At 40.8% G+C, this 23,740-nt stretch overlaps 1 protein-coding gene and 1 long non-coding RNA gene across 2 annotated transcripts; one reads left to right on the forward strand and one right to left on the reverse strand.

The window, feature by feature from the left end:
- Window positions 1–444: 444 nt before the first annotated feature.
- On the reverse strand, window positions 445–15,865 carry LOC139536936 (complement factor B-like). The gene is made up of 18 exons (XM_071337673.1): window positions 15,704–15,865; window positions 14,959–15,171; window positions 14,672–14,857; window positions 14,314–14,496; window positions 14,049–14,135; window positions 13,722–13,864; window positions 11,216–11,363; window positions 10,967–11,095; window positions 10,718–10,813; window positions 4,490–4,627; window positions 4,253–4,359; window positions 3,668–3,797; window positions 3,352–3,490; window positions 2,621–2,700; window positions 2,400–2,512; window positions 1,279–1,408; window positions 1,065–1,114; window positions 445–831 (listed from the first exon to the last, which is right to left on the reverse strand). Exons 1-18 carry the CDS (start codon window positions 15,762–15,764, stop codon window positions 649–651), a joined length of 2,316 nt encoding a protein of 771 aa, XP_071193774.1. The 5' UTR covers window positions 15,765–15,865; the 3' UTR covers window positions 445–648.
- LOC139536937 (uncharacterized) lies at window positions 15,167–15,923 on the forward strand. Its single transcript, XR_011667429.1, has 2 exons — window positions 15,167–15,346; window positions 15,587–15,923. It is a non-coding gene; the product is annotated as an uncharacterized lncRNA (long non-coding RNA).
- The last annotated feature ends 7,817 nt before the right edge of the window (window positions 15,924–23,740 follow it).

The following is a 23,740-nucleotide window of genomic DNA, read 5'->3' on the forward strand; positions in this document are numbered from 1 at the left end:
AATTCAGTTAACGAGTTTCTCAGCCCTAGTAAAGAACACACTTTCATCTTCAAATTCAGTTAATGAGTTTCTCAGCCCTAGTAAAGAACACACTTTCATCTTCAAATTCAGTTAACGAGTTTCTCAGCCCTAGTAAAGAACACACTTTCATCTTCAAATTCAGTTAATCGAGTTTCTCAGCCCTAGTAAGAACACACTCTCTTCAAATGAGTTAGCGAGCCACTTTCATCTTCAAATTCAGTTAATGAGTTTCTCAGCCCTAGTAAAGAACACACTTTCATCTTCAAATTCAGTTAATGAGTTTCTCAGCCCTAGTGAAGAACACACTTTCATCTTCAAATTCAGTTAATGAGTTTCTCAGCCCTAGTAAAGAACACACTTTCATCTTCAAATTCAGTTAATGAGTTTCTCAGCCCTAGTGAAGAACACACTTTCATCTTCAAATTCAGTTAACGAGTTTGAGTTTATTATCAGCACTAGCAAATAACACAGTTTCATCTTCAAATTCAGCTAATGAGCTCATCAGCACTAGTAAAGAGCACACTTTCATTGATAACTATAGTTCAGCAAACTATTTTTCATACACATGATCATGTTCAGTGCCAGAACGACATGATCATGAAACTTTGTTAAAACGCACACACGTCTCTATTTGTCTAAAAACTGAAGCGGTGCATAACCCTGTGTGTCATCCCCCAAATGCTTCTTCAGAAACGGCACAACTTTAAAAAGGTTGATGTGGAAATCTCTGGAGTCATCGTCAGACTCCTGTTGGACGTCGTTGTTACCATCAGTGCACAGATTTTTGGTGCCCCAGCTGATCAATCCAACCTTTGAAGAATGGAAGCGGTGTCAGTACTAATTCATGTACATCAACTGTAGATTAAAGACCCCAGAGGTTTACAAATACATTGTACATAAATAAATATGTAAAATCCCATGTACATAAAAGGATAGAGAAAAAAGTATGAGGGAAATGCACAGAATGTCGCCAATTTCTTACTGCTCCCCTCTGTAGGTAGTGTCTAGTGCCTATATATCTGCTGTAAATAAATGTCTCTAACCTGGATTGTGCGATAATCATAGTTCTTAAACAGAGCACCGCCGGAGTCACCTGTGTACACACATACACAATGAAGTGGTAATGTAAGACGAAGTAACGGGACCCTTTTCCTTTAGAAAATTACAACACTACTATTTTAAAACTAGAGAATTTCTCAATCCATTGAAAAAAAAAAAAAAAAAATACTTAGACAGTGAGTGCATCACACAACATACCTTTGCAGGCAACATGATCTCTAGTAGGTTGACGTCCACCCGAGCACAGGAAGTTCTCAGTGACAACATCCTTCAGATTATCCGATGTTATGCCATCTACCTTAGTAGCCAATTCAATACAATTTTCCCTCTGCACGAGAGAAAAAAAATTAGAGGGACACGTACACTACCGTTCAAAAGTTTGGGGTCACATAGAAATGTCCTTTGTTTTTTGAAAGAAAAGCAAATTTTTTGTCCATTAAAATAACATCAAATTGATCAGAAATACAGTGTAGACATTGTTAATGTTGTAAATTACTATTGTAGCTGGAAACGGCAGATTTTTTTAATGGAATATCTACATAGGCGTACAGAGGCCCATTATCAGCAACCATCACTCCTGTGTTCCAATGGCACTTTGTGTTAGCTAATCCAAGTTTATCATTTTAAAAGGCTAATTGATCATTAGAAAACCCTTTTGCAATTATGTTAGCACAGCTGAAAACTGTTGTTCTGATTAAAGAAGCAATAAAACTGGCCTTTAGACTAGTTGAGTATCTGGAGCATCAGCATTTGTGGGTTCGATTACAGGCTCAAAATGGCCAGAAACAAATAACTTTCTTCTGAAACTTGTCAGTCTATTCTTGTTCTGAGAAATGAAGGCTATTCCATGCGAGAAATTGCCAATAAACTGAAGATCCTGTACAACGCTGTGTACTATTCCCTTCACAGAACAGCGCAAACTGGCTCTAACCAGAATAGAAAGAGGAGTGGGAGGCCCCGGTGCACAACTGAGCAAGAGGACAAGTACATTAGAGTGAAAAGTGTTTAGTTTTAGAAACAGAAGCCTCACAAGTCCTCAACTGGCAGCTTCATTAAATAATACCCGCAAAACACCAGTCTCAACGTCAACAGTGAAGAGGCGACTCCGGGATGCTGGCCTTCTAGGCAGAGTTGCAAAGAAAAAGCCATATCTCAGACTGGCCAATAAAAATAAAAGATTAAGATGGGCAAAAGAACACAGACACGGGACAGAGGAACTCTGCCTGGAAGGCCAGCATCCAGGAGTCGCCTCTTCACTGTTGACGTTGAGACTGGTGGGTCTGTCTGTCTGTGTGGTCAGACATCATACAAGCACTCACCTGATCCTGGAGCTTAAGTTTGGCATCGCTCCGCTGATCCTTATTATTTTCCTTGTCCTTATCATGTGACATGAAACTGACTTCTTCAATTGGATTTTTTAACAAGAGCTCTTCTGCAAGGAGAGAAATACACGAGACGAGGTAACATACGGTGCCTAATTGAACCTTTCTATATCAGGCTATGCGTATCTTGATGAATAGGCTGTGTGCTGCAATTGCACCTTGTTGCTTGCAGGTGATTTCCTCTCCCGACAATCTTAAAGCACCACTTGTTTCCTTGGTGCAAGGGATGCAAATTGGTCTGAGGAAGACAGTAAAGTAAGAATTCATGAAAGAAACTGTGTTTCTCCAAACAGCTGGATTATTAGATTAAGATACATAAAAATAAAAATAAACTTAAATCACTGTGTTCATTCTTGTTCCTTCTGCATCATAACACATACAGAGGTCAAATTATTGTCTCCCTTGGTAAAGATGAGCAAAAATAAAGACTATAAAATAAATGATACCAATCCTGAGCTATATTGTATGCAATGTGTGAACATCATAGTATTTTCTACTAATACATTTGCTCAGAGAAAGATTTTGTTCAACAAGTAAATCTCAAAAAGATAACCAAGTTGGTCTAAGATCCCTCCCAATGTACCCCCAATCTCATAAAACATTTTAGAAAAAGGCTGTGTCATTATCCTCACAAGAGGGTGCTGGAGTATTGTAAACAGGGGTGCCAATAATTTATACCCCTATCGTTAAAAAAAAACGAACAAATATATATATTACTTATTTTCCAACAAAATCTCTTTCTCTGAGCAATTGTTTTAGTAAAAAATAATTTCCCAATTTATTTTAGCATGCAATACAGCTCAGTATTTGTAGGATTTATTTCATAGTCTTTTTTGCTCGTCTTTATCAAGGGTGCCAATCACTTTGCACCTGACCGTATGCGTCTTACCTTGTGTTGATAGAGATATCCACATCATTCTTCAGTTCGACGAGAGCTACGTCATAATCATAGAACTCCTTTATCCCCTCTTTCTCTTTGGCTTTGATATCATAATTAGGGTGTAATATTAGGCGGGATCCCGTTATAACTGTTAGGAGACAGGACCAGAGTAGAAATGAGCAAACCTATTTCATAGAATAGCACCAGTTCATCCTGACATATATTCTGGCAATGATGATAATCACCTGAAAAAACAAGTTGTACTAGTTGAATTTTTTTTTTTAGGTGTAAGTGGAAATGTTTTTGGAGGAGTGGCTGGTTGCACCTTGATTTTTGCCAACCGTAATCTTGATTTGATCTGCTGTGTCTGTGAACTTGAAGCAGTGAGCAGCAGTCAAGATGAAGCGGGGAGTGACCAGAGACCCCATGCATTTACCATAACTTCCATCCTCATGCTGACCGGAGCAGGAGAGAGAGGTTGAACATAAATACTGTCAATGACAACATGCAAGCATTTGCATCGATATCTAATCAAAAGGTCAACAATATGTCAATCTTTGTGTGCCCTGGGATGGGACAGGATACAGTTTGTCAGCCATAATGTCGTTTATCACTCTCCCAAAGCACAAACAACCTGAGAAATTGCATTGCAGAACCACACCACGAGTGACAATTGAATTCCAGCCTAAAATGAAAGGCGAGGTCTCCTGGCTAGCTAGCTAATTCATTTCTAATTGGAATTCAAACTATTTTAGTACAGCTGTCATGTATCGCATTGGTAATGATACCTTAACACAGTGCACTGCACACTAAATCAAATATGATCATGAAGAAAGGCCACTGGTGCATTGATGAATAATCAAACACTAAAAATAGTTTCCATTTAGACAAATGAGGCATGAGTAATTACCGGGATGCCAATCCTTGCAATCCAGGGATATCTTACACGTATGGTGTCTGCGGTGTCACGATCGTAGTTTCTATGGAGCCCGCATAGACCCACAACCTTGCTTTCATCTACATAGAGAGAGGAGAGAGGTGGCTCAACACACTGATACAAAGACACTCAAATATAGCACTCTCTGAGGGAACAAAGTCCATGCAGAGACACACTGCCATATTTGCTGGTCAAATTAGAAGGACTCACCAATTATTTTATCAAAGGTTTCTTCCAAATCTGTACCATCCTTTAGTTTAAAGTAGTGGTCCTCATTATCCCGTTTTGTCACAAGTGGCTGGATATCCTCATCAAAGATTTCACTTCCAACACCAAAAACATAGATATCTAAAAAACAAAAAAAACAAGAGGAAGTTCCCAAAGCATTAGGCATTAGATGAATCAAGAACATTCACATACTTAGGTAATAGACATAGGAGTTCCGGTTATGTTGGCATATTGAAAAGCGTGGCTTTCTTTTGCAAAATAACTATGAAGTTAACTGACATGCTGAGCAGACCGTCCGCGATGCGTGCACGAGTGTTGCAAAAATGTTATTCAATCATTTCATCCAAACTGCTGCTTGTAGCCAGGCCCTATATTATAGGGTTCTAATAAAGAAGATTGGCCAATGTTCCCTCTAAAAAAACAAAGATAAAGCCTTGTGTTCCTATTTGTTTTAAAAAGAATCTCCGGCAGTTGGTGGCAGGTGCACCCGATTCAGCTGCACTGCGTTCCGGGTAGGCAAACTTTTGCCATTTTTAACTATTTCATGTGTCTGAATGTACAAAATCTGCGGGCCCAGAGAGCAAATCAAATGCATTATATTCCTACAGCTGGCCAATCGGATGGCTCAGATTACACTGCATACAGTACAGTGCAGGCATAAAAGAAAGCTACAGCAAAATTGATCATGAGAGATTTCAAAATGTTGAAAACCCTGACTAGAGCGAGACTGTCAACGAACACAGCAAAGGGATGCTGTTTTTATAAGTGAGCTCATGTTTAAGTTCTTACTCAGCACTGTCAACACTTTGTATTCAACACTTTTATAAAGCCATGAAAATGCACGTTCTTCGTATTTCCACTCGGCTCTACAACAAGCACTGCAGCAGTAATGAATGAGAAGGAAAGTGTATCTATAAGCTCGCATTGTTGTTATTATTAGCGCCTTGGATGTTTCTTAGTATTGAGGAAAACGTCACTTTCTCTGTTCATAGGAGGAACATGATTTTGCATTGAGGCAGAAAGAATGTAGTGCCGCTCGAGTTTCGGCATCAGCTGGAAGACAGCGTCCCTTTTTGGTCAGTGGAGGGAAGGAGGAGAAGAGGGATGTTGAGAGGCGGACCCTCAGTCTGCTGCTCAGTCTGCGAATTATTTAAATGTAAGCTATACAACAATGTATCTATTACCGGTGTGATCATTTAGCCTACCTCAAATGTTGAAATATCATTTAAAACAACAATGCATTTGGCAGGACAATTCAAGCAAATCCAATATGTGGTGATAATGTATTGGGCCTATAGCTTACTGCACAAACCTCATTGCTACAGTACTGTTTTTAATTGGTTATTGTTGCACAGGCTTACGTTTTTTTTAAGTAATGTTAAAAAAAAAATCAGAGCGGTAGATCTCAGCTTGCGTTTTGACTCAGAAAGTGATCTTGACTCAGAATAGGTTGGTGACCACTGTTCTAGAGTTTTCCCTGTTAACACTATCAACGTTTCCCTTTACTGTGGCAATTGTGATCGAATCAACGCACTATTAGCCACTTTCAATGCAACAAACCAAATGAAACTACTTGGCCGCTGTTAAAACTGTAACTTAAAGCGGGCACAGCCTCAGTGTTCACAGTAAACGCGCGCACTGGAAGTTGCACAGAACTTTCACAATGTTCAAGTTTGTGCTCAGCAGACCTGACATTTGCTCAATGCTCTAAAAAGATTAGAGGGAACATTGTGCTTGAGGACCTGCAGTTCCTGCCTCTCCCGTCTACTCATTGGTTTTCACTCGCATATTGTCACGCCCTGGCCTTAGTTATCTTTGTTTTCTTTATTATTTTTGTTAGGTCAGGGTGTGACATGGGGGATGTTTGTGTGTTTTTGTCTAGTCAAGGGTGTTTGTAGTGTCTAGGGGGTTTTGGTAGAGTTTATGGGGTTGTGTTCAGTGTAGGTGTCTAGGTATGTCTATGGTTGCCTGAGTGGTTCTCAATCAGAGACAGCTGTCTATCATTGTCTCTGATTGGGAGCCATATTTAAGGCAGCCATAGGCATTAGACGGGTTGTGGGTAATTGTCTATGTGATGTTGCATGTTTGCGCTCAGTGTTATAGCAGTCACGTTCGTTTTGTTATTTTGTATTGTTTGTTAAGTGTTCTTCATTATTAAAAGGAAGAATGTATTCTAATCACGCTGCGCCTTGGTCCTCTCTTTCACCTATAGACGATCGTGACACATATACCCACGTGGGTGATTGAAAGGTGAAACTAAAAACTAGCTAGGTTTCCCTTTTTATCTCTGGGATGAACTATTAAAGTAGAGAACACGATTTTGTGACTCAAAATGGGTCAATATTCTACAAAGATCCGGTAAAAAAAGGGCCATATGCATTTCAGGTTAAATAACAACAAATAACATCTCCCAGGACAAATTTGTTAGCAACACCAAGTTAGCTAACTGTCCGTGAATGTTTCGACATCTCCCCAAATTAATATAGTTGGTTCACAGTTGGTTGTCGTATTTTAACCTGAGTGTCACGGACACGTCTGGCGGGGACAGACAAAATGGGTTGGTCATCTTAATTTAAAATAATTGTCAACATATAATATCACATTAAGATGTGGGATGTTCACTGTATTTCAAGGAACAATATCAGGTCTATTTCGCTCCAACAGCTGGCATATTCTGTTCATCCACAATTCACCAGTGGGAACATGGCGGCTCTCAACACCCAACAACACAAAGAGTTGGCCACTACTATTCGAGAGATTGTTTGTGAGGAAATGACCTCTGTCCTCAACTTGCAATTAAAACTGATAAATTAACATATTGCACTGCTCACTTCTAAAGTGGATATCTACGTTTGGAGACAGTGGCCAACGTGACAGACCTGGAAACAGTGCAAACTAAGCTAGATGAGGAAATCAAACTCCTAAAATATAAAACAGAATCACTGAACAATCATTCCTGTAAATTCAATATGCGGGTCACAGGACTTGAAACTGGTTTGGAAGCGGGCAACCCAACTTCCTTCATGAACAATATTTTCGATGAACTGTTTGGGCAGGAGAAGCTGGGTCCCATGCCGTTGATAAACATTGCTCTTCGCAAAGGTCCTCTTCATGAACGGATCTCGTGTATGATTGTACAAATCCACAGTTTTTAAGTCAAACGGCAAATTGTTCGTCTCGCAGCGGAATCGGGGGCTCTGAGGTATGAGGAGAAGAGGATTAGTATCTACCCAGATCTGAGTGCCGAACTGCAGAAACAGAGGGCGACCTACAACGAGGCGAGATCCCAGCTACGCAAGCTAACCCTGAGATGCGGCTTCAGCCACCCGGGAAAACTAATCTTGACCTTCCAGAATACAACACATGTTTTCCAATGCCAAGGAGGCTCAAGATTTATTCAAGAAGCACGTCAAGGCCAGTGGCGTGTATTCATGAATGTCAAGAGAAGCCAGGCTTCCACAAATATTTGACCAATACATCTTTTAAAAAATCTAAAATAATATATCTTTCGTCTCTGTTGTGTTTTAAATATTTTCTGTCAACTCGCAAGTGGCTGAATCTCACTGGAGAATCATCAGAGCGAGGGTAACAGCGCACCTCTCTCAGTATGTGTAGCACATGTATCTGAGGCTGTCTGAACCAACAGATTTTAACATGTTGCCTCTGTAGCATTTGATTGATTGATGCCAGCAAGCATTTGGCCTCCCTTGATAAAATAATTAGCCAATCAGCGTTGTCCCGGTACAGCAAAACGCCCCCCAAGGGAGGCCAGTTTGGATTTGGTTTCAGAGCAATCAAATCACTTCCTTTGCAAAACGTGACTGTTTCTGGTCTGTTTGTGTTGATGTCCAGCAGTCGCTAGCTTGCTAAATCGCCCCTCTCCTAAGCCATGGATGGAGAGAGTGATTTGGACTTGTGGTTTTGACTTAATTCTCTGTACATTCTCTGTAATGATTCTGATCTAACCATAAATTAATATGTTGTGCCACTGGCCTGAGACGATTGAAGTTCAATATGTAGCCTAGTAGACTCACATTAACTAGCTAGCTAGCTTAGCTGGTTCATTGTCGCCCATGTGAGGAAGTCAGGCAAGCAAGCATTTAAGCTAGGTAGCCTATGACAACAAACTCTTTATGACAGAGCCATAGACCATTTTGCCAACATGAACGAGAGGATGGCATTAGCATTCAACTAGACTGCAAGTAGAGTGAATCATCATTTTTTGTTTTACTCACACACACACACACACACACACACACACACACACCACACCACACCACACCACACCACACCACACCACACCACACCACACCACACCACACCACACCACACCACACCACACCACACACACACACACACACACACACACACACACACACACACACACACACATCAGTGCCATGGACAAATTGTTTTTGGTGTTTTAAACTAAGCATATAGCCTGGTTGATTTGATGTTTAAGTGTAAATGGTGCTGGAATAGCGGAGGCAGGGCTCCTGTAGTCTTTGTGCTGCCTTGCTGTAACTCCATGGTTTTAAATCAGTCGTTGTTTATTTAGTAAACTGTCGAAAACATGAACTTGCTTGACCATGCTATAGGTCATATAACTGTTTGTTTCATGCAATATTTGCTTTGTGGACTTCACAGGACAGATGTTGATGAAACAAATGTATGTGTAGTTGAATTTATTCCGCCACTGTGTGACAGTTGTCTTTTTGTTGTCACGGTCTTATTGTATAACACGGTGGTGTATGAACGAATGGGTTATAGAGCAAACAACGCAACTAATACAACAGAGGTTGTAATATGGCTTTTTTTTACTTGAAAGAATTTGGAAATGCTGTTAACCGCGTTAGAGCGTTCTCAAGAAACCCTCTTTTCAGACCACGTAGCTACTACTCTTTCTAAAGTCAAGACAGAACATCGTTTACTGATAAGACAGAGCAGAATTTGCCATCCTTTGAGTAAGCCTCGACCATTTCTTCCATGGTAATCGTCCCAGTCGTTTACCGGCCAACAAGCTATGCAGTGATGATCAATTAACTGATATAGCAACTATTACATCTGAAACAGGGGAATTACTATAAGATTACTGCAAGATTCTCTCGCTTCTATAAAGAACTGTACACTTCTGATTGTAAATCTACACCAAGTCAGACTAAGTCCTTTCTAAAAGGAAGCCTCCTCGCCGGGAGCCCAATTCTCTCTCAATGAACTCAAAAAGGCATTGGATAGCATGAATAAAGGCACATTTCCTGAATGGGGTGGTATTCCTCCTTAGGTCTATTTAACATTTTGGAATCAATTAGGTCGACTATTGCTGTAAATGATTAATACAGCATTCACAAAAGTTAATTTGGGAGAAATGTGAATACAGGACTAATTTCGCTTCTATTAAAAAAAGGTAGGGATTCCCCCAGTGTTCTTACTATCTTTGATAAACACAAATATTAAACTGTTTTCTAAAATGTTGTCATCCCGTCTCGAGACTTACTTACCCAAATAGGGCCACATGGACGAAAGCGGTTTGTTATAAAGCGTTCATCCTCAGATAACCTCCGTGGACTATTACATATCTAAGATACTCCATCAGAAACAACAGCTCCCTGGGCTGTATAATCTCTCCATGCAGAAAAAGCTTTTGATAGACTAGAATGGACACATCTCTGGCCTGTCTTGAAACATATGGAAATCGTCTCCAATTGATGATTAAAATATGCCAATCCCTCAATGGGTTGGGGTTATCTTTGTATGCATTTCTTTGATTTACTTTTTTTGTACCTGTAACCCCCCCCCCCACACACATTTTTTTTCTACAAAACTAAATAAGAAGTTAGTCCCCCAAAAAAATAACATTTATATACTTGAGATAATAGCTGACTCGAATGAATTTGAATATTGTACAGTGCCACAACCCATTGATGTTTGATCATCATTCTCGAGCCAACTGTTGTGTGCACTATGTAGACCCGGGTCAGTCTATAGTTAGACAGACAACTTGTATACAGGAAATGAATCGTTAAGACTAGAACGTCAGGTTGTCATTGAATGCGGTTCTGTCCTTCAGCTGTTCTTGTCTATTAATGCTCTGTATTATGTCATGTTTTGTGTGAACCCCAGGAAGAGTAGCTGCTGCTTTTGCAACAAACAGCTAATGGGGATCCTAATAAAATACCAATGTCAAGACAACACAAATAACTTTGACCTCACCAAGATATTGATCCCTTTCTTCCTTTTGATTCATGTAGACCATTTCCCTGATTTTGGCCACTGTGTTTTCGGGCTTACCCCCCATGTTGAAAGCACCTGCAAGAAAAGACAGTCAAGAGATTATTACTGAGCTGACCAAAGCTGAACAGAAGCTTTAAAAAATGTATTAAAAAATAAGCTGCAATCAATATTGCAAGTCAAATACTTTCCAAACAAATATACATGACTAGTAGTACTACGGTACAGTACCATCTGTGAAAAATATGAGGACATGGTGGACCTCCTTGAATAAAGTTTCATTTCGTTGTTTTTGGATAGCCATGCGTTCCAGGATGGTTTTAAAAGCAAGGTTGAGATTGGTCCCAACATTTTCTCTCTCTGTGAAAAAGTACACACATACACACACACACTATTTGTCAAGTTTATGGATAACGGGATGAGTGTATAGTTTGGGCAATGATGATGATGTAAATACATGTAAGGTCAATCTTTGCTCACCTCCATAATTAAAGTTGTCCAAGTCAGCCAAGACTTGTTCAAGTTTTTTTCTTTTTTCTCCAGAAAAATCTAATATGTTGACAACTTCTAATACATCAGAAGCGAAGAAAAGGATTTCGTAATTTGGGCTGACTGCGAAGGAGCTGACCTGTGAAAGCACAAGGTGCAGGACAGAATTACATTTAGATGTGTGTCAAGGAATGGGAGTCATTTTTTGTGTGATGTGCCTACATTAAGGGTTAAGAAGACATGCTCTGGTACTTTTGCGAATACTGAGTATTTTTTAAACCTCCCGCTTTGGGCTGGATGTGTCAATGTGTAGTTCATAAATACATAATCTATGAGCAGAATTACAGTTTTACCTCAATTCGCCACAATATACTGTAACTGTTTTTCTGGAAGCTGTGCTGTGCCATTTCCCCTACATTTTCCCTCACGTGGGCAATTCGAGTTCAAGCAATAAGCAATAGCCCCTTGCCATATACAGTGCATTCGGAAAGTATTCAGACCCCTTGACTTTTTCCACATTTTGTGACGTTACAACCTAATTCTAAAATGGATTAAACACATTTTTCAACTCATCAATCTACACACAATACCTCATACGACAAAGCGAAAACAGTTTTGGGGACATTTTTGCAAATGTATTAAAAAAGGAAAACAGAAATACCTTATTTACATAAGTATTCAGACCCTTTGCTATGAGACTCGAAATTGAGCTCAGGTGCATCCTGTTTCCATTGATCATCCTTGAGATGTTTCTACAACTTGATTGGAGTCCACCTGTGGTAAATTCAATTGATTGGACATAATTTGGAAAGGCACACATCTGTCGATATAAGGTCCCACAGTTAAAAGTGCATGTAAGAGCAAAAACCGAGGCACAGATCTGGGGAATGGTACCAAAAAATATCTGCAGCATTGAAGGTCCCCAAGAACACAGTGGCCTCCATTATTCTTAAATGGAAGAAGTTTATAACCACCAAGACTCTTCATAGAGCTGGCCACCTTGCCAAACTGAGCTGAACAAGAACCCGATGGTCACTCTGACAGAGCTCCAGAGGTCCTCTGTGGAAATGGGAGAACCTTCCAGAAGGACAACCATCTCTGCAGCACTCCACTAATCAGGCCTTTATTGTAGTGGCCAGAAGGAAGCCACTCCTCAGGAACAGACACCTTAAGGTTGCTTGGAGTTTGCCAAAAGGCACCTAAAGGACACTCAGACCATGAGAAACAAGATTCTCTGGTCTGAATAAACCAAGATTGAACCCTTTAGCCTGAATGCCAAGCGTCACGTCTGGAAGAAACCTGGCACCATCCCTATGGTGAAGCATGGTGGTGGCAGCATCATGCTGTGGGGATGTTTTTCAGCTGCAGGGACTGGGAGACTAGTCAGGATTGAGGGAAAGATGGAGTAAAGTACAGAGAGATCCTTGATGAAAACCTGCTCCAGAGTGCTCAGGACCTCAGACCTGGGTGAAGGTTCACCTTCCAACAGGACAACAAGAATGGGAGAAACACCCCAAATACAGGTGTGCCAAGCTTGTAGCGTCATACCCAAGAAGACTCGAGGCTGTAATCGCTGCCAACGGTGCTTCAACAAAGTACTGAGGAAAGGGTCTGAATACTTATGTAAATGTGATATTTCAGATTTTATTTTTTATAGATTCACAAAAATGTATTTTTTTTTTTACATTTGCTTTATCATTATGTGGTATTGTGTGTCGATTGATGAGAAAAAAAAATATTTAATCAATTTTAGAATAAGGCTGTAACGTAACAAAATGTGGAACAAGTCAATGGGTCTGAATACTTTCTGAATGCACTGTAAGTGACAGCTAGCAAGTGCACACACAGCAGAGCGAGAAAGAGAGAGAGAGCAATGACGTGGTGCACATATCTGCACATATGTGATGTTGTAAGCAATTTTCTGGGACCACTTTTGGCTTGTGAGAGCTACTTTCAGAACTACTGGCTAAAAAGTATACAAAAGTACCAGGGATTCTCTTTAAGGGATTCCCTTGCTAAGACCTAAATTACTCAGCAACCACATAACATAGATGAACAGTTATTGTGCTGAAGTTGCTTCCAGAGGCAGTTTTTAACTCATAGTGAGCGTTGCAACCGAGGACAGACCATTTTTACACGCTACGTACTTCAGCACTCAGCGGCCCGTTTCTGTGAGCTTGTGTGGCCTACCACTTCACAGCTGAGCTGTTGTTGCTCCTAGACGTTTCCACTTCACAATATCAGTACTTACAGTTGACCGGGGTAACTCTAGCAGCGCAGATATTTGACGAACTGACTTGTTGGAAAGGTGGCATCCTATGACGGTGCCATGTTGAAAGTCACTGAGCTCTTCAGTACTGCCATTCTACTCCCAATGTTTGTCTATGGAGATTGCATGGCTGTGTGCTCGATTTTATACATCTGTCAGCAACGGGTGTGGCTGAAATAGCCAAATCCATTTATATATAGTTGTACCTTGTGAGTACCTGTGACATACCTTTGTGATAAGTTTCTTGACAGCATTTCTTGCTTTGTTAAACTGATCCTCCACAATGCTGTCAGAGATGTCCATAGCAATGTATATGTTAAGCTTTCCAGCTTTATCTACCGTGATCTTCTTTCCTTCCTGATCTGTGTCATCTGAAAGGCACCAGCAGGATATCTTACTTTGACAATCACAGGTGGAAGAGGATGTGTGTGAGGAATGGTGCCGCAAGGAAAATATGTGAAAGGTTTGGCAAATATGTTACACAGTTATGGTGATATTGACAACAGAATAAAGACTTGATTAACATTACATATTGGTTGTTATGGAGAGACCTACCGATGGGCGCTGCCAACTGAAGGCTCTCTCTGATAGCACTGCCGAATGCCTCTGTGATCTCCAGTGCAGTGTCATACGTGTGCTTGTCTGCAACAAGAACAAAAGAACCAGACAAACACAGGGTTAAATCTCTCTTTCGCGCATTCTATGAAATTGGACTGTACGTGACAATCCTTAGGTATATTTGATCAATGGAATATTGGTGACTGTGTGTTGCGCTGCTTGCAAAGGTGTCATTGTTTAGGATGTATTCATGGGTCCTCACAGTAACATTTAGGCTCAGTCCCAGTCCATTGGCCATTCTCTTGACATACACGCTCCTTTGACCCCAGCAAATGTAAGCCCTCGTCACAGTGGTATGTCACTTTGTCGTCTATGCCAAAACTTGACCCAAACCTCCCAGCACCGGCCGGAATCCCAGGGTCAGCACAACGCTCTCCGCCTCCTGCTGTAAAACAATGTGGGAGAATGTCAGCGGGAAACAGAGCGAGGGTGTGAGAGAGGCAGAAAGGTCACAGCTTGAGGCTGAGCTACATTTCTAACGGGTCAGTGCGACCAAAAAAAAGAAGGTCCTAAGGAGGAAGAGAGCGGCGGAGGCAGACAGATGATAGTTTGTTACTCACAGTCGCGTCTGCAAATGGGTGTTCCCCCACTCCACTTCCCATTGGGTTGGCACACACGGGAGGCTGAGCCACGTAATGTGTATCCAGAATAGCACTCATATGTGGTCTTATTGTTGACAAAATACTGCATTTGTAAAGGAAAGACAGAACCACTTTCCAAAACCAAGGGGTTCGGGCATTCAACCACTAAAAGAAAAGAAAATGGAGGAAGCAGTGTTTAAGTAGCCTTTAGCTTTTTTCAAATATTGTTTTTATTAAAAGTACCAGTGCAAGGAATTGTTACTCACTCTTGCACTTTTGAACAGGCCTTATATGGGGAGTCGGTGACCAAGTTCCACTTTTCTGGCACAAGCGAGTTAAAGCTGGATAAGGATAGTACTCGTCTGGACAGTGGTATATCAGCATACTGCCGTACGCAAGCTTCTTGGTAAGAGTGTAATGACCTCCTTCCACGCCCACATTCTTTTCTTTACAGAAGACTTCACACAGAACACTGACACCTGTGAGGTCAGTGCAGGAAGATGTTCATGTATTTTACACATAGGCATGACTGGGCCCAGGTTGGGAACCTGGCTACAATAGCAGAAAACGTCAGAGTTTTGTCAAATCAAAATTCTTCATAGTATACAGAAGCCTAATGGACGGAGTCAAAGCTGAAGATGTTTGTGTGTGTGTGTGTGTGTGTGTGTGTGTGTGTGTGTGTGTGTGCGCGTGCGTGCGTAAGTACCCATATGGATTCTAATACCCCAATAATCATTGATGTTAATCATTATGACATCCAATCATTTTTATATGATCACCCCAAACGTAAAATCCCACAGTATTGGACGGTAAATTTCAATCAAATACAACACGTGGTTAAAAAAATCCCTCTTGTATATATTTATTTTGAGTACATGTATTTCCTTTTTCCAGCCCCTGTTGTATCATCCAGAATACAGGACAATTTGGAAAAATGTGCAACAAACGTGTCTAAAAAGGTAACTAAAGACAACAGCAGTTTGACTGTAAGAGCCATGGCAGGGCACTTACCCATATAAAGAGGACATATCAACAGCGCTGCACACAAAGTCCAGCAATCAGACAAAATCATGGTGAATCACAGGTCCAAAAGGAATACAATCTGCAAAAAGGTGTATTTATACACAGATGGTAGGAAGGATAAAGGGGAAGGCATGACAAAAAAAAGAAAAAAAAAGCACACTGTCACTGGTTAACCTCAAGTCAAATAAAAGATCAATGACCCACTCAACAAGAGACATGTTTCTATGTTCATAAGCAACTCCTCGTCGGGACTGCTTTTCTCACAACAGTGTGCATTCAAGTAAATAAAGCCAGCCTTGGCTCTGGATCTGTGTGTGAGTAATTCCTGTAACGATTTCAGGATGTTCATTATCTCTAAATTCAGTCTGTCTGAGATATGGTCGAGGAAGTATTCTCTTCCTCAAACTTGTGACACAACTGTGGCTAGAGGACAGCCAATAGTTATTATGTTGGAAAGATTGACCAGACTATTGAAGTTTACTGTGTGTTACAGTGTTGCAACAGCCAAGACTGGGAAACTGCCTTAACTCCTCAACAGATATGACAAGGGCTGGATGATGTCACACAGAGTTGACATCTGCACATAGCACACCCCTATTCGATGTCAGGACAGCTCAAGGTCACTATTACACTGAACAAAAATATAAACGCAACAATGCAACAATTTCAAAAGATTTTACCGAGTTACAGTTCATCTCAGGAAATCAGTCAATTGAAATAAATTCATTAGGCCCTCATCTATGGATTTCACGACTGGAAATTAAAAGCAACTGGCCTCAGGATCTCATCACGATATTTCTGTGCATTCAAATTGCCATTGATAAAATGCAATTGTGTTTGTTGTCTGTAGCTTATGCCTGCCCATACCATAACCCCACCGCCACCATGGGGCACTCTGTACACAACGTTGACATTAGCGAACCACTCGCCCATATGACGCCATACACGGGGTCTGTGGTTGACAGCAGTTCTGGTTGACATTCCTGCAATCAGCATGACAATTGCACACTCCTTCAAAACTTGAGACATCTGTGGCATTGTGTTGTGTGTCAAAACTGCGCATTTTAGAGTGGCCTTTTATTGTACCCAGCACAAGGTGCACCTGTGTTATAATCATGCTGTTTAATCAGATTTTTGATATGCCACACCTGTCAGGTGGATGGATTATCTTGGCAAAGGAGACGTGCTCACTAACCGGGATTTAAACAAATTTGTGCACAAAATTTGAGAGAAATAAGCTTTTTGTGCATACGAAACATGTCTGGGATCTTTTATTTCAGCCCATGAAACATGTGACCAACACTTTAAATGTTGCGTTTTATATTTTTTGTTCAGCCTATATCGTCTTACATTATCATAGGCTATAAGTCATCCTGCTACGTCAAAACAACATAGATGAGTAAAAGTAACTTATCTTTGGCATTCCCCTTTAAGGCAAACAAGAAGTCATGTCCAGTAAATTGACAGACAAGGCTATTGTAAACAAGTCAGAGTAAACAAAGGTAGTCATTTCCCAAAACTCATCCAATGAGTAATGATTGAATAACAATTTGCATTTATGGAGTGTTTTTTTTCTTCTCAGACCGAGCTTAAGACCCCAATCCCCACCAATAGGCCTACCAGTACGTGACTATCGGATCAATAATCCCACAGTAAACGGCAGTTACATTCATACAGATAGCCTACAGATACAGTATGCACTTTAACCTCATAGTCATTGTACCACTTCAAATCCAAAGTGCTGGAGTACAACCCCAAATAACAAAACATGTGTCACGGTCTCAATACTTTCGGAACCCACTGTATATCAGATGTTTCTTTGTTTTGGAACATGGTCATTGCATTACTTTTTAAGTGTTTTTGTCACAGGCCAGTTCACTCTGTGAACCATCTCCATCTTGATTAATTGGTATCAACATATACAGTACCTACCAGTAAGAAGCCAGTAAATATGGAGAGTTTGCTAGCTAGAAAATTACATTTTCAATAATGCAGAATAAGCCAAAATAATGTATCTTTCATGGGAAATGACATGCTATAAATACACACAGATTCTTGGGACTTTCTCTTGAAAACTGTAGCCTATCTGCCATGTAGTGAGATGTGTGATGTTATTTACTGCTTTACCTGGAACACCACACGTCAGCCCTCACTGGAAAAAATAAAGCTATGCTATACTATTTTATTCTATTCTATCACAACATTACGAGCAGAGGTGGAAAAAGTGTTCAATTGTCATACTTGAGTAAAGGTAAAGACACCTTAATATGAAATGACTCAAGTAAAAGTGAAAGTAACCCAGTAAAATACTACTTGAGGAAAAGTCTAAAAGTATCAGATTTTAAATGTACTTAAGTACAGTGGTGGAAAAAGTACTAAAATGCCATACTTGAGTAAAAGTTAATGCTATACATCAAATTCTTTATATTTAGCAAACCAGAAGGCACAATTTACTTTTTTATTACTTTTTTCGACAGCCAGGGGCACACTCCATCACTCAGACATCATCCAACAGATCAGAGGCAGTAAGGATGACCAGGGACGTTCTCTTGATAAGTGTGCCAATTTGACCTTTTTCCTTTACTTTTAAGTATTCAAATTGTAACAAGTACTTTTGGTCTCAGGGAAAACGTATGGAGTAAAAAGTACCGAGTTTTCTTTAGGAATGTAGTGAAGTAAAAGTAAAAGTTGTCAAAAATATAAATAGTTAAGTAAAGTACAGATACTCCCAAAAATTACTTAAGTAGTACTTTAAAGTATTTTTACTTGAGTACTTTACACCACTGATTACGAGAGCTTGGGATTATAAGGTTCTATCAAAATGTTGTTATTGACATAGTTCTGTTCAATGCTCTCTACCTGTATAGTACTCTGAATACCCCAATTCATGTTGATAAGTTCAACAGAATCAGTAGATAGGCCTCTTTAGTGTCCTAAGTTTTCATAACTGTGAACTTAATTGCCTACCGTCTATAAGCTGTTAGTGTCTTAACGACCGTTCCACAGGTGCATGTTCATTAATTGTTTATGGTTCATTGAACAAGCATGGGAAACAGTGTTTAAACCCTTTACCATGAGGATCTGTGAAGTTATTTGGATTTTTACGAATTATCTTTGAAAGACAGGGTCCTGAAAAAGGGATGTTTCTTTTTTTGTTGAGTTTATATGGGTCTTTCTATAAATAATGGGGCCAATGTGAGACTCTGGGATAAGAATAAAAAAATGGTTTGAAACAAAAAAAAATGTTTATGCAGTTCCACATGTGTACTTCAAGGAATATATGCAAATTGGCCCATAACTCCACCTATAAAGCAACATAGGCCTAGGACCACTGTTCCCTCTCTTTTTTTTCGGCACTGAGCAAATTTCAGGTCTGCTGAGGGCTGAGGCTGTACCCGCTTTAAGTTACAGTTTTAACAGAGGCCATGTAGGCTACTGTGGCTATTTGATCACAATGTAGGCCTACCAGAGTGGCCTACCTTCAATAACAACGGAGAAAATGCATCTCATAACATTTTAACATGGAAATAGCTGTTATATCATTCAGCCTAAAGTAGCAGCCAATGTGTGGTCTTCAATGTAGGCCTACATTCCATGAGACTTTTGAAAAAAACATGCAGGGCTTAACAATAACCTGTTTATCCACCTGTCCTTCAGACGAGGAGGTGACTGAAAATGTTGTGTTGTTTGATGCAAGAAACCACTTTGCAAAATAAAATGCATTATTATTCCCATACCATTATTACAGAGAATCAGACAAATTATGCTACCCTCTGCCTATTGGCTACTTATTCAAGCCTGTCTCAAAATACAACACTGCCCCTTTAAGACAAAAAAAAGCTCTTTACCAGACTTGCTTTACAAAGATGTCTAGAAATGTACACGTTTTGTGATTTTGCAGGAAACAATCACTCACCTATTGCTGACTACAAATGATCTATAACTGGGCTAATAACTCCCTAACGAGCAAAGGATATGAACAAAATGTGTACAGGTGGCTACATGCAGCTCTCCCTTTGATCTCAAAACAAGGGCACATCTACTCAGAACCGCTCATGCTGTAAACACAGTCCAGTTAAAAGTAAATGGCACAGATCCATATTTGGCTGTGTTTATGCCGCACCGGTCTGTGTAGAGTACAGGCTGAGTAGTATGTGTCAATGCAATAGAATCCTACTCCGATGCGTCCTGCCTACAACAAAATTTCTTGCATAGTTCAATTTGCTTTGGTTTGTTGCATTGAAAGTGGCTAATAGTGCGTTGATTCGATCACAATTGCCACAGTAAAGGGAAATGTTGATAGTGTTAACAGGAAAAACTCTAGAACAGTGGTCACCAACATTTTCTGAGTCAAGATCACTTTCTGAGTCAAAACGCAAGCTGAGATCTACCGCTCTGATTTTTTTTTAAACATGACTTAAAAAACGTAAGCCTGTGCAACATTAACCAATTAAAAACAGTACTGTAGCAATGAGGTTTGTGCAGTAAGCTATAGGCCCAATACATTATCACCACATATTGGCTTTGCTTGAATTGCCTTGACAAATGCATTGTTGTTCAGGACATTTAAAAACAAAACAAAAAAGGACATTTGAGGTAGGCTATATGATCACACCGGTAATAGATCATTTGTTGTATTACTTGTGAGGCACAGCTGAGTGAGCATACATTTAAATAATTCGCTTTTTATTTCACTGGGCTGATGGTGCCTGCATCTGATGGTCAGTCTCAGCGGAGGGAGAGAGCAGCCTCTCAACAGCCCTCCGCTCTCACTTTCCTCCACTGACACTGACCAAAAAGGGACACTGACCAAAAAGGGACACTGACCAAAAAGTGACATAGTCTTCCAGCTGATGGCACCGCATTATTTCTGCCTCATGCTCAAATTCATGTTGTTACTCCAATGAACAGAGAAAGTAAAAAATTCCTCTATATTAAAAAAGTCCCAAGCCGCTAATAATAACAAGGCAAGCCTATAGATACACTTTCCTACTCATTCATTACTGCTGCAGTGCTTGTTGTAGCGCTGAGTGGAAATAGTAAGAACACATTTTATGGCTTATAAAAGTGTTGAATACAAAGTGTTGACAATGCTGAGTTAAACATGAACTCACTCATAAAAACAGCAGCTCTTTGCTGTATTCGTTGACAGTCTCTCTCTAGTCGGGGTTTTAAACGTTTCTTAAACCTGCTACGTTACAGCAGACACGGTAATCTGAGCCATCCGATTGGCCAGTGGTAGGCCTATAGTGCACTTGATTTGCTCTCTGGGCCTGCCGGGAAGGCAGAGTTTGTAACAACATTTCTTGCATAGTACCTTTAGACACATAGTACCTTTAGACACATGAAATGGTTCAAAATGGTAACAGTTTGCATACCCGGCGCACAGGGCAGTTGAATCGGGTGCACCTACCGCCAACAGCCCAGACAACAACAAAAAATAGAACACAAGGCTTTATCGTTGGGTTTTTTACATAAGTGTTTGGCGATCGACTAGGAATGCCTTGGAGATCGACCTGTCGATCACGATACACCGGTCGGTGACCACGGCTCTAGAAAGTTGAGTGAAGTTCAATCTCGTTGCTTCTCTCTGTGGGCTGGTATTTGGAACTGGGATGACATGTACTATCTTAGCTCTTCATCTGTAGCTGATGCGTCCTCCACTTTCCTGATGGTCATTGCATTTGGAGTTGCGTACACAGCCACAAATCTCACACACTCCTCTGCTCCATGTGCGTGTGTCCTTCACAGCAGTCCCTCCAATTAGACGAGACAGAGGGCCAGCGATGTTGCTTTTCCCTGGTATGTGGACAACTCGAAAGTCACAGGGTCGGAGCCTCAGCATCCACCGTTCAATGCGAGCGCATGGCTTTGAGCGAGGACTGTAAATAGCATCTAACGCCTTATGATCAGTAACAAGATCAAATTCCCTGACGTGTACGTACGGGTGAAGACTTTCACAAACCCAAAGCAACGCAAGGGCCTCACGCTCAGTGAATATCTGCGTTCACACTCTGACAGACTCCTGCTCACATAACAGACTGGAACCATTTCTCTGTGTTGTTCTTGCACGAGCACAGCTCCTAGGACCACTGGTCCTGCGTCTGCTATTGCTTTTGTGGGCATGTCTTTGTCAAAGTACGCGAGTGTCGCGGCTTCAGCCAGTTTCTCTTTTAATGTCTGAAATACCTTCTGTTCCGGTCCGAAGTGGAATGTTGTGTTCTTCTTGGTCAAATTCCGCAGAGGCTCTGAGAGTGTAGAGAACTGGGGAATGAACCTACTACTATAGCCCACTGAACCTAGAAAGCTAAAACCTCTGATGCAGTCTCAGGCTCGCTGGCCTCGACCACTGCGCTCCCTCTTTCAGCCGTGGGCACAATGCCCTTCTGTGAGAGTAGCATGCTCATAAACACCAATTTGTCCATGTTGAATTGACATTTCTCTGAGTTGAGAGTCAGCCCACAGTTCTCCAGCTTGTTGAGGACAGCATGCTGGTCATGGGTCTCCTTGTCCGGGGTGTGGACGATGATGTCATCTGATATGTTCTCCACCCCCTTGATGCCTGTCAGGGATGTTTCGATTTCATGTGGATACTGCTCGCTCACCGATGAAACTGCAAATATGAGTCTTTTATATCTGTACATCCCATTATGCTCTGCAAACATCAACACGTCTCTTGACTCTGGTGTTAGCTCCAATTGATGATAGCTCCATTTAAGATCCAGTTTACTGAATATGAGAGACCCATTAATTCCTTGCAAAAGTTAATCTACTGTGGGGATTGGGTACCCGACACGTATGATTGCTGTGTTCGCTTGTCTCATGTCCAGACACGTCCGGTTTTGGCACCACCACTACCGGATTCACCCATGGTGTGGCACCATCCACTCTCTCCATTAGGTCCATGTTTAGTAGTTCCTCTATCTTTTCTCCACAGCTTCTCTCAGGCGAAATGATTTCTTGCAGGTCTGCCTGCGTGCTGGACAAGCAGGGCCCCTTGCAAAATGATCTGCACATCCGGTGGCGACTTTAGCACGTACATATTGGTGGGGCAAAAAATATATATATGTGGGATGCATGCCAGCAAAGCCACTACACTACACAACACCAAACAATACATTAATTGCACTATAACGGTGACAAACAGTGCCCACAAATTGTTAGGGCCTACATAAAGCGATCCCAACAGCAGTCCCAACACCTTACCACTGCAACACCTGGCTATCAGCAGAGCCTTGTCTGGCAGCAAAACAGTTAATTCAGCCTCATTTACTGCCTTTAAAAAACATAGCTGATTTGGCTGACTTGCTTAAACAAATATGGTTTCTAATGACAATTGAGATGTACAAACTATGGCATAAGGGGTGACGACAAGCAGATAAGAGGCAATATGTAATTTCGATTAAGACATTAATGAGCGAGCTAGGACGGACGTAGTCAATATAATTATTTTTTCAGCACGTTTGAAATGTACAGCGACAGAATTCAGAACATGGGCCATTCTTACAGTACACCAAGTCAGAACCGTAGGATAAATAAAGGGGGCATATACGCAGACAATGAAAGCTCTTAAAATATTTGATGTGCTTTCAAGACAACTGGGAACTTGAAGGAAAAAAAAGGTCAAATTATGATGACGTCAGTGATCTTCAGGTCGTAGCTCTAGAAAGAGGCCCGAGTTCCGAATGTACAATTCCGAGTTGGATGAAAGTTCAAAAGGTATTTTCCCAGTACCTAATTGTTCCCGAGTTCCCAGTTGTCTTGAACTCACTAAAGTCAGATTTTGCAGTTCCGAGTTAAAGGTTGTTTTGAGCATGGCACAAATCATGCTTCATTGACAGAATGGCCAATGTTGAATGTTTATAATTTTAAACTAGTAAAAGAGACCCTTAAACGATTGCTTTGCAATGCTTGCAGTTAGCCACTGATTCCTTCCAAACCACTCATTGTTGAATTAGTGATTTACAACTTGTTGTGTAATGTTTATGTCCAATGGCCGATGAGCACCGATACGTTTTATCTATA

The sequence above is a fragment of the Salvelinus alpinus genome, chromosome 13 (genome assembly GCF_045679555.1).
Source record: "Salvelinus alpinus chromosome 13, SLU_Salpinus.1, whole genome shotgun sequence".
Lineage (NCBI taxonomy): Eukaryota > Metazoa > Chordata > Actinopteri > Salmoniformes > Salmonidae > Salvelinus > Salvelinus alpinus.

Bases quoted from the DNA above. Each gene is read 5' to 3' on its own strand.
- LOC139536936 (XM_071337673.1), bottom strand. From the start codon at position 15,764: ATGATTTTGTCTGATTGCTGGACTTTGTGTGCAGCGCTGTTGATATGT. The intron at 4,360-4,489 runs GTGAGTCCTTCT...CTCTCTATGTAG, and splicing joins AACCTTTGATAAAATAATTG to ATGAAAGCAAGGTTGTGGGT. The intron at 3,491-3,667 runs GTGCAACCAGCC...GTCTCCTAACAG, and splicing joins TACGGTTGGCAAAAATCAAG to TTATAACGGGATCCCGCCTA.